Genomic DNA, 18,228 nt, shown 5'->3' on the forward strand with positions numbered 1-18,228 from the left:
GCTTCAACTCCCTTGTGCTTGTTTTGAACGTAAATTTATCTTAAATCAATAATAATTGTCTCGTGGTAAAATTTTTGGCAAGGCAATCCAACAAACCGGAAATGAAACGACAAACGATCACGTCTCATCATGAGATCGACGGGGAGGGGGGTTCAAGATTTGTTTAATCACACGTTTCAAAGTCACTTCCGTCACAGCGAGTCGCGGTAAATACGTCGCATTTTCAACTCATCCCCAAAAAAAATCGGAGTTTGTGAAGCGGAAATATTTTGTTTTATTTTGAAACGCCCTCTGGGAGGTAGAACCGTTCAACGCGACGGTGGGCGTGAGGATAGGATTGAAAAGGAGTATAACGGGAAACGTCCCTGTTTTGGAAATACTACATTAAACTGTGGCGAACGTGTCTCTCTTCCACGCTTTGAAGTGGTAAGTACGTTTACTTTCATATATTTTTTTCATACATGCACTGTAGTTTCCTCTAGGATGTTTTAAAAGCTTTCCATGTAAAAGGATAAAGAGTTGGGCGTTGCACAACTTTGATTGCAGATTGCCTGCACTCTGCACCGGTGTGTTAAAACTAAAACCACAACGTCTCGTTAATGGGTAAAACGATCTTTCGATTGTTTTAGTTCAACTTGTTGAATCCTTTGAACCACTTGTTTGATAAGCACTGAGATTTAGAGTGGGAAAGCTTTTAAAAAGCAATACGACCTATTTTTGGACGGTGATGCTTATTTTGTTTTTTTTTTAATTTGTCTTTGCAGTGGTGTTTTGAGTAAAAGTTCTCTTTTAAATGGGTCAACAATTGTAATTTATTCCACATGGACCATGAATGTTATTTTCTAACTTTGTTGTCTTTGCGTGATTTAACTTGATGACTCTTTCCATAGGTGGGAAACATCTGCTACTTTTTTCTAAAGAATGCACAGTAGGAGGTAGAGAGTGTCTCAAATTCACTCCAACTCCCAACCTCACAGTAAAGAAGACACCCCTACTCTGCTCCAGAGAGATGGCAAACATTCGCCCCTACGGCCAGTTCACCCACGCGGTCGTCCGAGGCATCCCAGAAACCTTTGGGAAGGTGGTGGGAGACAACGGCGAGAACAAGGAAGTTTCAGTGGATTTGGCCAAAGCCCAACGTCAGTTCGGTTGCCTGACGGGGGCGCTGAGACAGAAGGTGGGCCTGCAGCTGATTGAGATCCCGCCCGATCCGGAGCTACCGATGAGTTGGAAGATAGAGGACGTGGCGGTGATCCAAGGTGACACGGCGCTCATCACCAGGCCCTTCAGACAGCAACGGCGTAGCGAGGTAAATGCGCAACAGCAATTTTATTACCTTTTGACAGGTCAACATGTTGCTTATCTATTCAGCAAATGTATTTCATACCATCTCGGGATTTACTGGGATAACCAGAGACCTAGGGGGTTGTATTTTGTGTTATATAATAATAATAATAATAATACATTGAATTTACAAGCGCCTGTCAAAGCACCCAAAGCCACTTGACAATTAAAAGAACAACACCAAATAATAAAACCAGAAATAAAAAGATAAATAATAAAAGAGCTGATTAGTGACATGCAACTATGTGTTGATAAAAATTTTTATCTTTAAATTTTGAATAAAATGAAATTCCTTTCATAATAATAATAATAATACATTTGATTTATAAGCGCCTTTCAAAATTCTCAAGGTCACTTTACAGTCACGGCATAAGTTTTTCTGTGGGTGAGCAGCGGCAGCCACACGCGCCAGTGTTCACTCAATTGGAAAGTAACTGAAATAGATAGAAAACGAGCTAACTAATAGCAAGCCAGGAGATAGCTATCCAGCCAACTAGAGAGATATACAGCTAGCTAGCTAGATAGGTACAGGTAATATCTGACTTATGATTCATCATCTGAAAACAAATCTCTTCAATCAATGCAATTTGGGTGCTAGGGTTAGTTTACAAGTCTAATTAATACAACAAGCGTTTACTGGATAAATCTGTCTTTTAAAAGGATATCCCCAGATTTAAACCCGATAGAGTAGGCCCTATATATATACACCTACTGTCCAGACGTGGCGGTGCCAGACTCCGCTATGATTGGTCCCTGCTCTATATAGGGCCAAAACTACCAGCAAAAAAATAGTTAGCTGACGAAGCGTCTTGGATAAGAAGCGAAACATCCGTCAAAGAAGTACAGATGACGGCTGAAGAAACCTTCTCATCGATGGATCACTCCTGTACGACTGAGAGCTTACACAGTTACACGTAACAAATAATTGTACTTTTTTTTTTTTTTTTTTTTTTTTAACCTTTCTCCACTGATTGTTCCTGCGCAGGTGGAAGCGGTGCGCAAGGTGATGTCCGAGCTCAACCTGACCGTGGTAGAGATGGGAGGGGCCACGGGGGACTCCGACGGGGCTACACTGGAAGGCAGTGACGTCCTTTTCACAGGGAGGGAGTTCTTTGTCGGACTCTCCTCCTACACCAACCACAAGGGAGCAGACGTTCTGGCGGACACTTTTCGGGTGAGAGAGTGGAAAAGCCGTGACGAATCAGTTTTTTTTTGTTAGCTAGCTGCCAGAATGAGCAGGTGGTACTATATGCGTACTGTTGTCTTTGGGGAATGGGAGTGGAAACGGTGGTCAATGGGCCTGTCTTTTTAGTTGAATATTGTTATTTGACTTTTCAGAATTATCACAGGTAGCATTCTACATGATTTAGTGAGACATAGTTGCATTTCCCGCGTGGATATCGCCATGTTAAAATTTTCTGAAAAATGTCACTTTATTTCAGTAGTTCAAACTTGCCTTTGAGGTTCACTGAAATGTTTAATAATTTTGTTAACGATGTGCTCACTAGCCAAATTGTGGCTCCGAGCAAAAATACAGGGTGACCCAAAAATCAATCTGCGCTACATATGCACCTAAAAGCTAACAACCATACATTTGACGACAGTGAGGTTAAAATCTTAGCGAAAGAAAATAGATAGTTTGAAAGGGGAATAAAAGAAGCTATTTTCATAAAACAGCAAAACCCTTCACTAAATCGCCATGGTGGGGTGAGGTTTAATTAGGATCGTTTGTACAACAGACTTCTTAGGCAACATAGGCTTAGTTATTCTGATGAGGTGATACAAGAGCAAATGGGGCAATCAGGCCAGTCATAGACTCCATACTCAGGCGGGACAATAGAAGTAATCAATGTAGCCTCAAGGAATAGTCCTCTGCTCCCCCCAACCTGAGAGCAGGGACCTGCACCGCCAAGTCTGGACAGTCGGGATATATATATATATATAAGGCCAAAACTACCAGCAAAAATATTTAGTTCGCTGACGAAGCCTCTTGGATAAGAAGCAAAACGTCAGACACCTTCAAAGAAGTACAGATGACGGCTGAAGAAACCTTCTCATCGATGGACCACTCCTGTACTCCTCTTTCGAGAGAAAACATTGCTGCAGTGAGGGACTGAGTAGGACGCATCTTTTTGGGGTCACCCTCTCGAAAGGGGAGTGTCTAAAAGTGATTGACAATTTTGTCAGATGAGTACAGGTTTGCTTGCAACAAAATGGTGGACATTTGGAACACATCTTGGGGAAAGCCATAAATTGACTAAAAATTGACAGAAATAGCGGAAACTCTGGTGAATAGTCTCCCATAAACTGAATAATGTGTGGTTGTAATTAAAAAATAGCTTTTAAATCAAAGGCGCAATTGAAATTTTCATGGGTACGCATCTTTTTGGGGTCACCCTGTATATTCACAGACCCCGTTTCCTCAACACAAATCCGCAACGCTATAAAGTTTGTAAAATTCCTCTTGGACGCATTCATAAAATATTTTTCCGCTGCGATGTTGTTCAGGACTTTTCTGTGTCCACCGTGCCAGTCTGCGGTGGGATTCGACTGAAAAACATCTGCTCCATGGGAGGCGCCAGCACCATCGTCATGAGTAACAGTGAAGGGGCCAAGAAGACTTTGCGGGTGGGTGTTTATTATTTTTGCGACCCTAACAAAGTACCAAAGTATTATTATTTTTAAAATCGTGCTCTTTCAAAGGCATCACTGAGTTTTTTTTTTTTTTCTGGCACCTTTGCTTTGCACCAGCCCTTGTTTTAACTCATTCACTGCCAGATATATGCATAAATGTGCCCACTCCAGTGCCAGGGTTTTTGTCACATTGTCACTTGTATTCCTAGGACCCATAGAATATTGAGTTTTAGGACTATATAAACATTTAATACAACATTAAAAACCTTAGACTCTCTTCTTTCATCAGAAAACAACGAGTTAATTCCTAAAATATATGGGTTGGGAGTTATATGAGCTTGAAATGGGGGTGGCTGTCCAAAATACAATGCAATACATACATATTGGTTTATATACAGTAAAGTCTCGTTATATCGATATCGGATATATCGATAGTCCCGGTTATATCGATATTTTTTCGGACTCCCTTGAATATCGATATAACGAGACTTTACTGTAATATATATATTTTTCAAGCTCCTTTCAAAGCTCTCAAGGACATTTTACAGTCACAGACAAGCATAGAAAAAAAAACGGATACAATAATAAATAAAATAAGATTATGAATAGAAACTAGAGATAAAGCTACACAGAAAATGCTATTTTAAATAGGTGGGTTTTATATAGTATAACATTTCACACTGTTCAAATGTGTTTTTTTTTTTCGCTTTTTGCCTCAACTTTCTTTCGCCCCATTTAACTTTTTTTGTCTTTTCACTTAATCGTATTTCTTTTTTCCTCTGTTCACTTCTTTTTATTTATCTAGCTGGCTATCTAGCTAGCTACCTGGCTATTTATTAGCTATATACATGGCTGGCTGTCTATTAGCTATATATGAAGCTAGCTAGCTTACTTCCAGGTTGAGTGAACGCTGATGCATGTGGCTGCCGCTGCTCACCTACAGAAAAAAAACTTGTCTTGTGACTGTCAAGTGAACTTGAGAGTATGATTATTATTATTATTGCTGTACAACAGGGGTGTCAGTCATTTTTTTTGCCGCGGGCCACATTGTAGTTATGGTTTCCTGTCGAGGGCAGTTATGAATTTGGGGAACCCATTAGAATGTTTAAATCCCTTGAAATATTACATATAGAGCACACAGCAAATTAATGAATAACTCATTTTCAAATCTGAAGTCAAGAATAATGACTTTTATTGTGGTTGACATCCAAAAATATGAAATTTTGGCTCAGATTTTAGCAATCTTCATGGAATTTAACAAGTTTGATTTGCTTTCGCGGGCCGAAAAAAATGATGTGGCGGGCCGGATTTGGCCCGCGGGCCTTGACTTTGACACCTGTGCTGTACAATGTTCGAGAGCTGCTATGTATCTTACTGAAAAATTTCCAATATTTTGAGGTTTTCTTCAAATCCAAATTCAATATATTCACTTGTACTGTAAATATGGGTTGATGCAATACAGCTACATATATCAATATGACTTTCTTGATATTTGCACTATGTAGTTTTTTTTTTATAAAACTGCTTTGCACATTTACAGTTGACATTTTTATTTACTATGCTTAGAATATCTTGTTTTCTATCCTTTCACCACCCCCCTTCAAATTGCTGCTGTGGACTGCGAATTCCCCCATTGTAGGACAAATAAAGTTTTTCTCATTCTGATATTTATGCATGTCCAGATGGTGGAACAGCTGACCGACCACCACTATGAAGTTCTTACAGTACCCGAGCAATCTGCAGCAAACTGCATCTACATAAAGGGGCCATCCAAGAACGACTTCCTGCTTCACAGGCCAGCGGATGAATGTCCGGACAGTTTAGCTGTAAGTCCACCCTCGAAAAATGCTCAGAAATAAAAACAACTCTTATTTCCTGTCGCCATAATCACGTTATTCTTGGTGCTTGTTTCCAGGCATTCCAGAAATTGCAGGACTACACCTTTTTGCCTACTGCCTGCAGCGAAGCCTCCAAACTCGGAGCCTCTCTGTCTTCGCTTTGCCTCCTCGTCAATAAGAAGCACACCTACTTCTGACTGTCGATCACCAAAGAGGGTTTAGGGGGCTTTAAGCGGTCTCTTCACAGTATGTTACTGGCCAAAAAAAAAAAAAGAAAATCCTCATTGTGGGAGGAATAGGTGAGTAAGATTTATTAATAAGTACACTTTTCCCTTCAAAGTCATCTTTCAGGGAATTGGGTTAGAACGCCACACTTTTTTTTTTTATTTTATTTCACAATTTCAGAAGCTTCACCGGTGCCCACTTTTTGTTAAGATTTTTTCTTTGATTAAAAGCAACTCAGCATTTTGTGCTTTGCGGTGTTTCTAGTATTGCATCACGTTTTAATACATTACATATTGATTTATTTAGCGCTTTAAAAAACAGCTGAAGCTGTTAAAGCGTTCAACATGGACAGCTATTATACAGGAAATAAATTAGTCACAAAGATAGTAGAAAACTAAGATCAAGTCACAATGCATTTTGGTCTGAAAACTTTGTGTTGATGGTGAAATTAGAAGGAAAACGCATAAATAACGCAATGGTGATGGTTGCGCCAAGACTACTATTTGATACTAGTTGACACAAATTCCCAGCAGACAAATCAGCCCATTTCCAACGGAGCTTGGGCGCCATCTTGTGCATTTTTTGGGACGCTACATTGGGAGTCCTGATGGCTCGATACAGGACGCTTCAGAACTATTTGAATCCTATTCATAACTAGATGAGTAACAAGAAAGCATCTTCTCTGAATCTGAAGCCATTGTTTTGATTCTTGAGCAAGGCAAGATGTTTTGGTGTGACATCACGAACTAGGGGGCGCGACCTCAAACTCGCCACCCCAAGGTCATTTTGAAGTAGTTTTTGGACACTAAGTCATTTTTATTGGTGTTATTGCATTTGACTAAAAATATACTGAGTGTTTTGGGTATTTTAGATGCTATAAAACATTTTTCTGATGTCAGTTAGGAAACAAAATGGTGTCGCTTGTCCTTTAAACATTTTGCATGTACGTTTAACTTGATTTTACTCCATTTTACCTATTTCCAATCGACCTTGTTACTGATACAACTATAACCTATACAAATTAAATTAAGCCGCAAACTTTCTGTAGCTAATTTCCGAGCACCCCAATTTGAGAGTCAGCAGATACAATAAACCACAGAACAGAAAAATGATGTATTCAAATTTATTGATTTACTCGAAAGAACATTTTAACGGTTGGACTTGGCAACTCTCTCCAACTCGTCTTTCTTCTTGATGGCGTAAGAGTTAGATGAACCCTGAAAAAAAAAAAATCCTCAAATTGAATAAATTATACATTCAAAGTATATCAATAGTATATTAATTCCATAACATGAACAGACCTTTGCGGCATTGATAAGCTCATCGGCCAGGCACTCTGCAATAGTCTTGATGTTCCTGAAAGCAGCTTCTCTTGCGCCTGTGCACAGCAGCCAAATAGCCTGCAACAAAATGACAACAATAACTATGGGGGGGATAGTGGCAGACAAAAAAAACGGCGATGCAAACACAGGCGATGTAATGTGTCTAAGTTGGTGATTGGCTGGGCCACTTCAGACTACAGCCAACGAATATATATAGACTTTTTTTTTATTCTACGAGTGCTCTAGCACACCAAGACAACAATCAGTGTCATGACGTGACTCTAGCCTCGTTTGAACCCGCCCCCGAAAATACATAAAAGTGATTATTAAATTGGTAATTTTGTCATTGAGGCAGAATGGGAAGTCTTCGGGCGGTTACCTGGTTGACTCTACGTAGGGGCGACACGTCCACGGCTTGTCTCCTGACTGTACCGGCACGGCCAATACGGGTGGAGTCCTCACGGGGTCCGCTGTTTATGATGGCGTTCACCAAGACTTGGAGGGGATTCTAGTACAATATCTCATTGTTAGAAACCATCCAGTCATGCATGTTACGATAGAATGGATGCACTTTCTGCAAAAAAAAATTTACACTAAATAGTTACTTGGTGCTAGCATTCAACCAGTCATACAGTAAAGTCTCGTTATATCGATAGTACTGCTTATTACGATACTATTTCTATGAACGCAAGGAGAAAATTTACAAGCCGCAGGATCGGATATATCGGTATTTTTTCCGACTCCCGAGAATATCGATATAACGAGACTTTACTGTACTTTCATTGCTCTGAACACAGAACAAAAATGATAAAAAGCTAACATTGTTTTTTGTGTGTGTAAATAATAGGACAGAGTGAATCTAACAAGGGCATGTATCCAAGCGGGTGATTGGCAAAGCCACTGGAGACAACAGCCAATGAATTTGCAGGGACATTTTTATCTGCGAGCACTCTAGCACAACCAAGGCAACGGTGTCATGTCAAAGTGTGACTCTAGCCTCGCTTTACACAGATGCCATTGAAAGCCTTTTAATTGAGATGCAAATTCATATTTTGGCACCTCTCCGGTCAGCAGGTGGATGATTTCGAAGGCGTGCTTGACGATGCGCACGGTCATCAGCTTCTTGCCGTTGTTGCGGCCGTGCATCATCATGGAGTTGGTCAAACGCTCCACGATGGGGCACTGGGCTTTGCGGAAACGCTTGGCGGCATAGCGGCCGCCAGAGTGAGGCAGGTACTTGGCGTACTTCTCCTTCACGGCAATGTAGTCCTGCAAACCAATAGATCAGTTAAACGACTTTTCTGGAGAGCTTTTCTCTGCATTTGAGGTGCTTCTTAAACAGTTCGTGTGTCTGAGCTGGTGATTGGCTGAACCACAGGAGATGACAGCCAACGAATAAGCAGAGACTTTATTCTGCGAGTGCTCAAGCACACCAGGACAACAACACAATGCCAAGATGCGACTCTAGCCTCGCTTTGGTTAACAAAAAAAGTTCCAAAGGGATAATACGCTCACCTGCAGGGAGATATCATTGATCTGGACATCATCCGTGCTCCACTTGCCAAACAGCTTGATTTCAGGAGTCTCAGCCACTGCCGGTGCAGTCTCCCAATCAGTCACTGTGCATAGTAAATTGACTTATCGCTCTGCTCACCTGCTGTACAGTGGTTCACGGGGATTTTGGAAATAGAAACGATTATTTGGGGGAAATGCGCAAAATAAAAATGTTAGTTCTAATTTGTTTGAAGCTTAATTGAGGGGCAAAACCTATGTTAGAATGAATTGGATGACTATACATTACATAACACCTTAACACAGGGGGTGCTGCAACTACATGAGGTTAAAAAGAGCAATGGCTGAACGAGTCTTTCCAAGCAGGGCCTTCGTGGACGCGCGTCTCCTAGCACGTTCGTCATCAACTTTAAAATCAAGGTATCGCAAACGATTTACTGCGAATTTAACGTGAGAAATAAGTAAGTATGCTATAGTAACAACGGGGTCGTAATATTAATAGCGAACGTAGAGGTAAAGGTGACTAGCCGCTCGTGAGCTAGCTTCCACATGGGCTAAAATGTAGCTACATGCTAGCGTTTAGCATTGTTATGCTGGCGAAGAACTTTCGGAGGAAATTAAGACATTATACCGCATTTCTGTGCACCGCTCAGATTTTGGAAACACCAGGAATGTTTTTGTTTTGATTGATGTCGTAACACCTGTTTTCTGCGTTCCGTAATGTAACAAAAAAATATGTCGTTTATACTCACTGGTGTCTGACGATCCGGAGCACACTTTTCAGAGGCGGAAAAGGGCCTTCATGCGGCGCGGCTCGCAGATATCCGCTTGGACGGACGCGCGTTTCCGGTACACAATGCATATTGGGAAATGTATTTTACTGTTGCATTTTGGGAAATGTATTTTTCTTACTTTTACACTGTGAACGTAAATCTTCAGCGTGATTTACAAAATGTATTGATTGTATTTTGTGCCAGTGTCTGTGTACCATTGCATTAATTTTGCAGTGTTTATTGGATCACCATTTGAAGCCTTTTATCAAGGAAATACTGTATTTGAACCCAATTTTAAGCAAGTTTCAAGCCACTAAAATTCGGACAAATTCGTTGTGGGGACTATTTATATTTAAAAAAAATATATAAAACCATCCAAAGAATACTTTACATTTCATACAACAAAAACTGAATTTTATTTTTTAAAAATAGGACAATTTTACATGTATAACTCATTTTTAAACGATTAAACCGTTGGTGGACGGCGGCCTGTCGTCCTCGGGTATTTCCGGAGTTGTGACGTCACAATTGCAAACATTAGCACCTGTGGAAAACGGTTGTGTGCCTTTCGTGCTGTTACGCATTATATACTAAAATGTATATATTGAAATTAAACAAATTGTTAATTGAGTGAAACTTCCTTTCACGAATGGTGAAGGGTGTGTAAGTGAAGGTATCTTCAACTTTCCAGATAAAGTTGGACGTGACAAGTGGCGGCGCAGAAAATGGGTGAGGAGTCATTAGCATGGACCTATGACACTTGATTAATGGTGATTCTGAATTTGGCCGTTGGAAAAATATGACTGTCGTGTACTGTGTGTTTATTATGCCTACACGACAAGCTGCCCAAAATGTAAAATCGGCTGCTATTGAATTTACCATGTTATATATCACATAGAAATTGTACGGTATTTTTGTGGTGTCGTACTGGTCGTGGTCTGTCACTAAAACGTCACTTCCGGTTAGTTCGGAAAGACTCGGAATGTATAATTCAAAGCCGATTTTTGCCGAACCGTGGTTGGCATCTTCCAGAGGTAACGTGTATGTATTACATAACAAATTACTGAGGGGAATAGGAATTGTAACACTTAAAAAGATTTGGAATATGACCTTCAGGTCTTGGACGTTTACTGATTCCTAATCATTTTTATTTTGATCACATTTTAGAACAAAGAATTTGGACCAAGATGTTAGAGCAACTCATCGGGGCCATCGACAGGTCAGTCTCCATTATGTTTTCTGCTGCTTCTACTCTGAACTGTTTAGAACAATACAGAATAACTTTAATAAATATCAAAAAATAATATTCCATTTTCGAATCCTGTACTGTTTGTATAACAACACATTATTTAGTAAATTGTACCACTCAAAACACATGTTTAAAAGCTTTTATTGAGTAAAGACATTTAACACCTCTCTCGAGTAGATTATGCAATATTTCAGGACAATGTCAAAATAGCTGCATGTGTTTAAAATACTAAAAATTACAACTTTATAACCTGTACAGGGGGGACAATGAACACAACATTCCTTCAAACCATAACACAGTTAGGTAAATGAAGTTGTGCAAGCATACAATTCACGATACAAACAATGCAAAATATTCCAACAAAATCACTTACTTACAAAATTACAAAGCGTCATTTTCCTTTCTCGGTAAAACGTTTCCCTTTCAGCTTTAATTCATTTGTTGATCATTCCTTTCAGCAAGTCCCTTCAAATCCACATGTAAAAAGTTCCGATGATGACGGACAATGTGCAAATCTTCCTATCTGACAGATTTGTCCAAGAATGCATTATCATAATACTGCATCCTATTAATTTCAAGGCTCTATCCTTCCATTTGGTGAGCACAATCATTAGCACTTACGGCGTAAGGACATACAACACTGAGGCATGTAGGGGGGGGGGGGGGGGGGTTAAAGGCATCATCTACTAAAATAGGCCCTGCTCATAATATAGCTATAGTTAATAACATTAGTAAATGTGGAAAATCACAATATTCACCAAAAAGGGGAAAAAAATGAAATAGGAGTAAGGCAATAAAACAAAGAACGTCGCTCAGGCACTGCTGTGTCACTTTGTTGTACGAGTGTGTGTATTACGAGACACACACACACATAGAAATGATCCCTCCCTGACGGATTCAACAATTCCTTCTGAAGTTTCTGCAAATAAATTATCCTTCTAGGAAATAGCTTAAACTGCTGGTCAACCTATATATTAATGCATTTGCAATTTTAAAGGTGATGTTGGTTGTTTTGTGCTTTTCTGGTGTCTTCCTGTACATAAAAATCAAAACAAAACAATCAAAACAACAATATATTAATTCAAAAATACAAACATTATTATGATTGCCGTTGGACTCTGAACTGTTGAGATTCACATACAAGTCGGCCTCGGTTTATGATGGCAGGCAAACAATTTATGACACGTTTGAGGTTAAAAACAGCACGCAATGAACCAGTTAAGGAACGTGAGGACTCCCTGTAATACCGCATGGAGCTTCTTTGATGACATTTTGGCTTTAAACCAGCCACTTTTCCATACAAGTGTGAAATACAGTCTCATTTGAGTGCCACCAGACATGTTGGACGTACGGAACAGAACACAAGATCAGGTCGCCACGAGCCGCCAGTGTCTTCAGACCAAAGATATCCTTTAAGTAGACCTGGATCAAGAAAATGGAGTTTTAGCTTTTCGCCAGTGCTTTCAAATCACTCGCAGCTAAACAATTAAACTGCGACTTTAGCGTCGTGTAAAGTACAATCCAAACTGTCTCAATATTTTACTCACGCCTTGTCGCTGCATCTCGACAACGGTCTCGTTGTCGTCGAAGAATCCAAACTGACTAAAACACAAGCGGAACACAGAATGTGTGTGTGTGTGTGATTATCACATGAGTGTCATCTGTTCATCCACATGCAAAAGTATTCTCTGATAACAGTTTTTCACATGAACTCATTCACTGCAAGACATGTGCAAAAATATGTCCACTCCAGTGCCAGGGTTTTTGTCATTGTCACTCAAATTGCAGGACTCACAGAATAATAAGTTTTAGGACTACATAAACATTCAATGTAGCGTTAGGTATCTTAGAAACTCTTCTTTCATCAGAAAAAAACAGTTGATTCCTAAATTATATGGGTCTGGAGTTATATGAGCTTGAAAAGAGGGCGGCTGTCCAAAATACAATGCTATACTATACATACATATCGTCGTTTGTAAGGTGAATTCGTTCGTAAGTTGCTTCAGTGCTATATTTGGTATGGAATGTATTTTTAAGGCTTATATAAGTATGTTTAAGGTTTATATAGGATGTTTAATAAGTCTAACTTACTTTTCGATATACAGTTACTTTTCGATATATAAAAATGTTTGTATGTACCGTTGTTCGTAACTTGAATGTTCGGAAGTAGGGGAGCGTCTGTATTGGTTTATATAGCACTTTAACATTAGCTGAAGCTGGAACAAAGCGCTAACATGGGGGGAAAAAAGGGAAATGCTGCACCCTTGTGGAAAAGAAAAAAAAAGCATTGCCAGAGGCCGTGGCCAGCACTTTATCGGCACCCAAGCATGAAAAAAAAAAAAAAACACGAACACATTTGAAAAACGAACAAATTTGGGAATGGCAGTGAATGAGTTAAAAAAGCAGACGTATAAGTTCAAACATGAAACTCACCTCGACTGCCAGGGAGTGATAACTCCATCATCTGGCCCTCCAACAAGAACCAGTTTGTTGAGTCTCAAGAAGTTGGTCTTCCATTCTGCGGAATGAAAAGCTTTTTACAAGCTACTTTATCTCTAAAGTACACTATGTTGTCCTTTAATACACTCTGTACTGATCAATGTAGGTCACATGGTCAAAATGACTTCCAGGCAATGTGATCACCGCGAACCAAACCTGATGATGAATTCAAGCAAAAGGAATTGGCTGACCTGTAGAATTTGGATTGGGTCTGTCGCTGTTGAGTAGGGCCAGATAATCGCTGCTGTTGGCGTACATGTCCTTGTGGTGGGGGTCTGAGGACAGCAAAATGCAGCTAATTTAGCCACCGTGTTCTAAAGGGTTTTTGAAAGACACTCTAAAGTAGGGCTGAATTATTTTGACAACTCTTCTTCACTTATAAAATGAATTGGTTGTGGAAGAAATGTCTTTTCTAACAAAGTAAAGACACGTTTTCCATGTAAATGTCCTAATCCGTTCCAACCTCCCCCAAAATTCAGACATAAATATTTTCCAAATCCATCAAAACATGTCACAAATACATATTACAAATGAGATTATTGCACAGTAAATGAGAGTTGTGCATAATCTTGTTTACTTTTCCTGTTTTGAAATTAGTTTTGTAACTAGAGGCAATATTTTCCTGTTGAGGCCTTTCGTAACTTGAAAACGTCATATGTAGAGATGTTCGTGACTAGATGTAACACCGCACATTGCAATGTCTTTTGTAATTCAATTATTTATTCAGCCTTACTTTAAAGATGGTGATCATTTAAAGGACAACCGACACCATTTTTTTCTTTCCTAACTGACATCAGAAAAACGTTTTATAGCATCTAAAATATCCAAAACACACAGCCTGATATTTTTAGTCAAATGCAAAAAAAACAATAAAAATTACTGAGTGTCCCAAAACTGCCACAAAATGAGCTTGGAACTGGGCAGATTCAAAAAGCCCCACCCCCTTGTTCGTGACATCACTATAGGTCACACACTGCCTTGCACCAGAATCAAAACAATGGCTTTAGAGAGTTCAGATTCGGAGAAGATGCTTTCTTGTTACTCATCCAGTTATGAATATGATTCTAATAGTTCTGAAGAGGAAAGCATACATGTTTGCAATCAATTAAATATCAATTTGAGCATTCTGGACTCCAATGTAGCACCCATAAAATGCACAAGATGGCACACAAGCTCCGTTGGAAATGGGCTGATTTGTCCACTGGGAATTTGTTTAAACTTACACCTTCTTGATGTGTGTTACCGCAATTGGCTGCGACACACAATGATTCACCATCACGTTATTTATGTAGTTTTCCTTCTAATTTTGCGATCAACATGGTGTTTTCAGATGAAAAAAAGTACCCAAAATGCATTGTGTGTCGCTTTCTCGGTCAAGGGCGTTCCTTCAGTGACGTCACGTAGCGCATTGTCATCAACTCGAAAACAAGACTTCCTGAATATTCAGCGTGAGTCTTAAAATATAGCTATATGCGCTGGAATCTTTGTAAAATGCCCTCAGTAGAAGTCATTTTACAAATTATGGACGCAACTTATCCGGAGGTGTCGGTTGTCCTTTAAAAGGATAAGAAAAGTACAGCGTAGTTATAGTTTGGCTCGCACCATTCCAATAGTTGCAAATAGATACGTGCTGTCCGATTGATGTATAACAGAGATGGTACAAGTTGGACTTGACAAACTGAGGAAACAGGTACTTCAAGTAGTCGGTGTCTAAAGAAACAGAAACACAGAAAGGCAGGGAGGGTGTTTATTGACGCAATTAGCCACTGACCGTGTGTGTGTGTGTGTGTGTGTCAAGCTTTGAAAAAGTTACTTACCGCCGTATTGTCCAGCTTGAGGCGAAGATAGCGAAATGAACGAATGTACGTTGTGATCTGGCAAAGTGGACAATATCCCCCTGCAAATCAGTCCACCTGAAACAATAATAAGATTGGTGTCTCAAGCGTTGACATATTTTGAACTCATTTACTGCCAGATGTGTGCAAACGTGCCCACTCCAGTGCCAGGGTTTTTGTCATTGTTACTTGAATTCCCGGACCCACAGAATATTGAGTTTTAGGACTACATAAATATTCAATACAGCATTAGAAACCTTAGAATTTCTTCTTTCATCAGGAAAAAAAAAAGTTAATTCCTAAATTATATGGATCTGGAGTTATAGGACCTTGAAATGAGGGTGGCTGTCCAAAATACAGTGCAATACATACATATTGGTTTATATAGCACGTTAACAATAGCTGAAGATGTAGCAAAGGGCTAACATGAAAAAAAAGGAAATGCTGCCCCCTTGCGGAAAAGAAAAAAAATATTACCAGAGGCCATGGCCAGCGCTTTATCGGCACCGAAGCATGAAAAAACAAAACCCGAAAAAAATCGGGATTGAAGCTCTACGTCATATTTTCAATTCCCGAATAAATTTGTGAATGGCAGTGAATGAGAAATTAAGGAATGCAGGCCTGCTGCACGAAAACAATCTCAATGTATTTCGTTACTTCCCTTTCAGATAATTATTTTTAACTTGAGCTCACTCGAAGTGTGATTAAACAGCAAAGTACAAAAAAAAAGCAAACAACGGATATACATAGACTTACACAACGCCTCAGAAAGCTGCCAAAATATATTTTGCAAAGAATAATGAATATATGAATATTCACTGCTCTCATTTGTAAAAAAAATAATAATAATGATGTTGACCGTAAATACAGGTGAATAATATTAAAAGTATTGCTTCCGGGTAGAGTGAACGCTGGCGCGAATGGTTGCCGCTGCTCACCCGCACAAAGAAAAAAATCTCGTGACTGTCAAGTGTCCTTGTGAGTTTTGAAAGGCACTTAGAAATTAAATGTATTAGTATTATTATTATTAAAAGGACATGCTGCTTTTATTTTACAGTTTTTTTTTAACTTCTATCACAACACTGGGGGAAAAAAAACCTCAAAACCGCATGAGGTTAAAAACCCGATAAGCTTCCCTTTTAGAAAATAGCAATATGGGAAATTCCCACGGAAACTCATATTTGCAATTCCGACTAGGAGCCATCGTGTAAATACGCACTTAACAATTAACCTAACCGTGTCATTCAAAGGTCATCTTTTGCAGAAATAATACTGTCAATACAGAACATGCCACAGCCGTTTTTTTTATCATCTAAAATAAATACGAATGTGTGTGACTCGCACATACTGCACACACACACACACACCCTGAGAGTAGCAGATAAAATGGACTCCCTCCGCAGAGTTTTGCATGATAGGATAAATGGCCATCTTGAAACCCTCCACTTGCTTCCACATGGGCTGCAGGCTGGAACCCCGGTCAAACAAGTCAATTATGGTCACATTTGTTCCAGGATGAGACTGAAAAAAAGGGAAAGGACAGAATGTTTTTTTCTTTTTCAAGCATTGTGGGCTGTGATTTAAGATTAGTGCAAAAATGGGCCATCTGGCCATAAAAAAAAAATAGAACACAAGACATGATAAAAAAAACACATTAGTCAGTTATTTTGGGCCCAAAACCTGTCAGAAAATAATAATAATAATAATAATAAATTTCATTTATAAGCGCCTTTCAAAACTCTGAAGGACACTTTACAGTCACAGGATAGGTTTTTCTGCAGGTGAGCAGCGGCAGCCACACGTGCCAGCGTTCACTCAACCCGCAAGTAAAGCACCTAATATAATAATAATCTTAATATGATTATACTTTTTTAAATAATAATAAGCATATACTCGAAAATGTCTTGATTTAACACAAAGCTAATCAGTCTGCTTTCACAAAGAACTACCTAAATCGCCATTCTGATGAATTGATTTAGACGATTTTAAACTAAGGGATGATTTGACCCTGATAGAAAAAAACATCATTAATTTTATCATCGATTATTGTACCACAAGGCGTGTGGAGTTTTCGTGCAGTTTTGAACAGCGATGGTTTTTCTAGCCACAGTTTCTCATCTCATTGATCCCATTGAAAAGGTGATTGATAAAAACCGTGCTACCGACCAGAATAAGCCAACCATCATCAATATATTACATTTTAATAACCCACCTCGTTAATGAAGCGCTGAAGATTCTTAAAATCTCCCGAGCTGTCGAACAAACCGTGCACGATTATCACCGGCTTGAAGGCGACCGCGGCAGCCCACAGACACGCACAGACCAGCGGCCACAAGAGGGAGGCTGCTCCGCTGCTACTTTCCCTTTTCCCGATTATCGAATGGGTCACAAATCCTTTCATTTTATCAATAAACGGCTTGGATAAATCTGTGCGCTATTAAAAATGAGATACCTTAAATAATAATAATAATCTTCATCTTAAAAGTTAAAATTCGCTCCATTCCAGGGTTCCTCAGCCCTGAAAAGTACGACGGGACCTAATGTGTTTTTTTTTCAACCGACATATGCAGTAATGAATAAAAATCGCTTCAGAATTTGCAGTTCTACGATTCCGTGTAAAAAAAAAACAACAACGCTGCGAGGTTGCAACAGAAGTGCTGATTATTTGTTCCGGTCTAAATTTAAAACGTCACGTTTGCGATTAACGTCACTTCCCATTTTTTTATCCGACACGGAAGTTCTCGCATTTCTACGGAGCTTGAATTTAAACTTAATCGAAAGTTGTTGTTGAACTACTTAGTACACAAACTGTCATGTAATTTGTCGCAAACGTTTTGTTTTACTGGTTAATGTTTTAATGGAATAATCAGAAATAAACGTCATGACGCACAACTGGTTCTAAATTAGATTATAAATTAACATTGCATCAGTGATCGATTTCAATTGTGGCATGGTGATTATATCATACCCGCGACGCCTTATAGTCGCCAAATTACT

General features: G+C 39.3%; 3 protein-coding genes and 3 non-coding genes across 6 annotated transcripts; 1 reads left to right on the forward strand and 5 right to left on the reverse strand.

Moving 5' to 3' along the window:
• Positions 1-133: 133 nt before the first annotated feature.
• ddah2 (DDAH family member 2, ADMA-independent) lies at positions 134-6,284 on the forward strand. The gene is made up of 6 exons (XM_089023454.1): positions 134-426; positions 891-1,309; positions 2,330-2,518; positions 3,853-3,972; positions 5,661-5,804; positions 5,894-6,284. The coding sequence occupies exons 2-6, from the start codon at positions 1,010-1,012 to the stop codon at positions 6,011-6,013; spliced, it is 873 nt and encodes a 290-aa protein (XP_088879580.1). The 5' UTR covers positions 134-426; positions 891-1,009; the 3' UTR covers positions 6,014-6,284.
• An 866-nt stretch (positions 6,285-7,150) lies between these two features.
• rps5 (ribosomal protein S5) lies at positions 7,151-9,712 on the reverse strand. Its single transcript, XM_089022858.1, has 6 exons — positions 9,628-9,712; positions 8,879-8,982; positions 8,423-8,632; positions 7,743-7,871; positions 7,343-7,441; positions 7,151-7,258 (listed from the first exon to the last, which is right to left on the reverse strand). Coding segments are annotated over exons 1-6 (612 nt in total). The 5' UTR covers positions 9,629-9,712; the 3' UTR covers positions 7,151-7,189.
• Positions 7,519-7,655, reverse strand: LOC148883059 (small nucleolar RNA SNORA3/SNORA45 family). Its single transcript, XR_016113485.1, has one exon. It is a non-coding gene; the product is annotated as a small nucleolar RNA SNORA3/SNORA45 family (small nucleolar RNA).
• Positions 8,232-8,366, reverse strand: LOC148883060 (small nucleolar RNA SNORA3/SNORA45 family). The gene has a single exon (XR_016113486.1). It is a non-coding gene; the product is annotated as a small nucleolar RNA SNORA3/SNORA45 family (small nucleolar RNA).
• LOC148883061 (small nucleolar RNA SNORA3/SNORA45 family) lies at positions 8,707-8,838 on the reverse strand. Its single transcript, XR_016113491.1, has one exon. It is a non-coding gene; the product is annotated as a small nucleolar RNA SNORA3/SNORA45 family (small nucleolar RNA).
• Positions 9,713-11,021: 1,309 nt separating the features above from the next.
• Positions 11,022-17,903, reverse strand: ppt2b (palmitoyl-protein thioesterase 2b). The gene is made up of 8 exons (XM_089022853.1): positions 17,444-17,903; positions 16,599-16,752; positions 15,214-15,309; positions 14,999-15,106; positions 13,588-13,671; positions 13,331-13,415; positions 12,445-12,499; positions 11,022-12,319 (listed from the first exon to the last, which is right to left on the reverse strand). Exons 1-8 carry the CDS (start codon positions 17,630-17,632, stop codon positions 12,176-12,178), a joined length of 915 nt encoding a protein of 304 aa, XP_088878979.1. The 5' UTR covers positions 17,633-17,903; the 3' UTR covers positions 11,022-12,175.
• Positions 17,904-18,228: the final 325 nt, after the last annotated feature.

This window comes from Hippocampus bargibanti, linkage group LG20 (genome assembly GCF_051943395.1).
Source record: "Hippocampus bargibanti isolate YZ-2025 linkage group LG20, ASM5194339v1, whole genome shotgun sequence".
Taxonomy (NCBI): Eukaryota; Metazoa; Chordata; class Actinopteri; order Syngnathiformes; family Syngnathidae; genus Hippocampus; species Hippocampus bargibanti.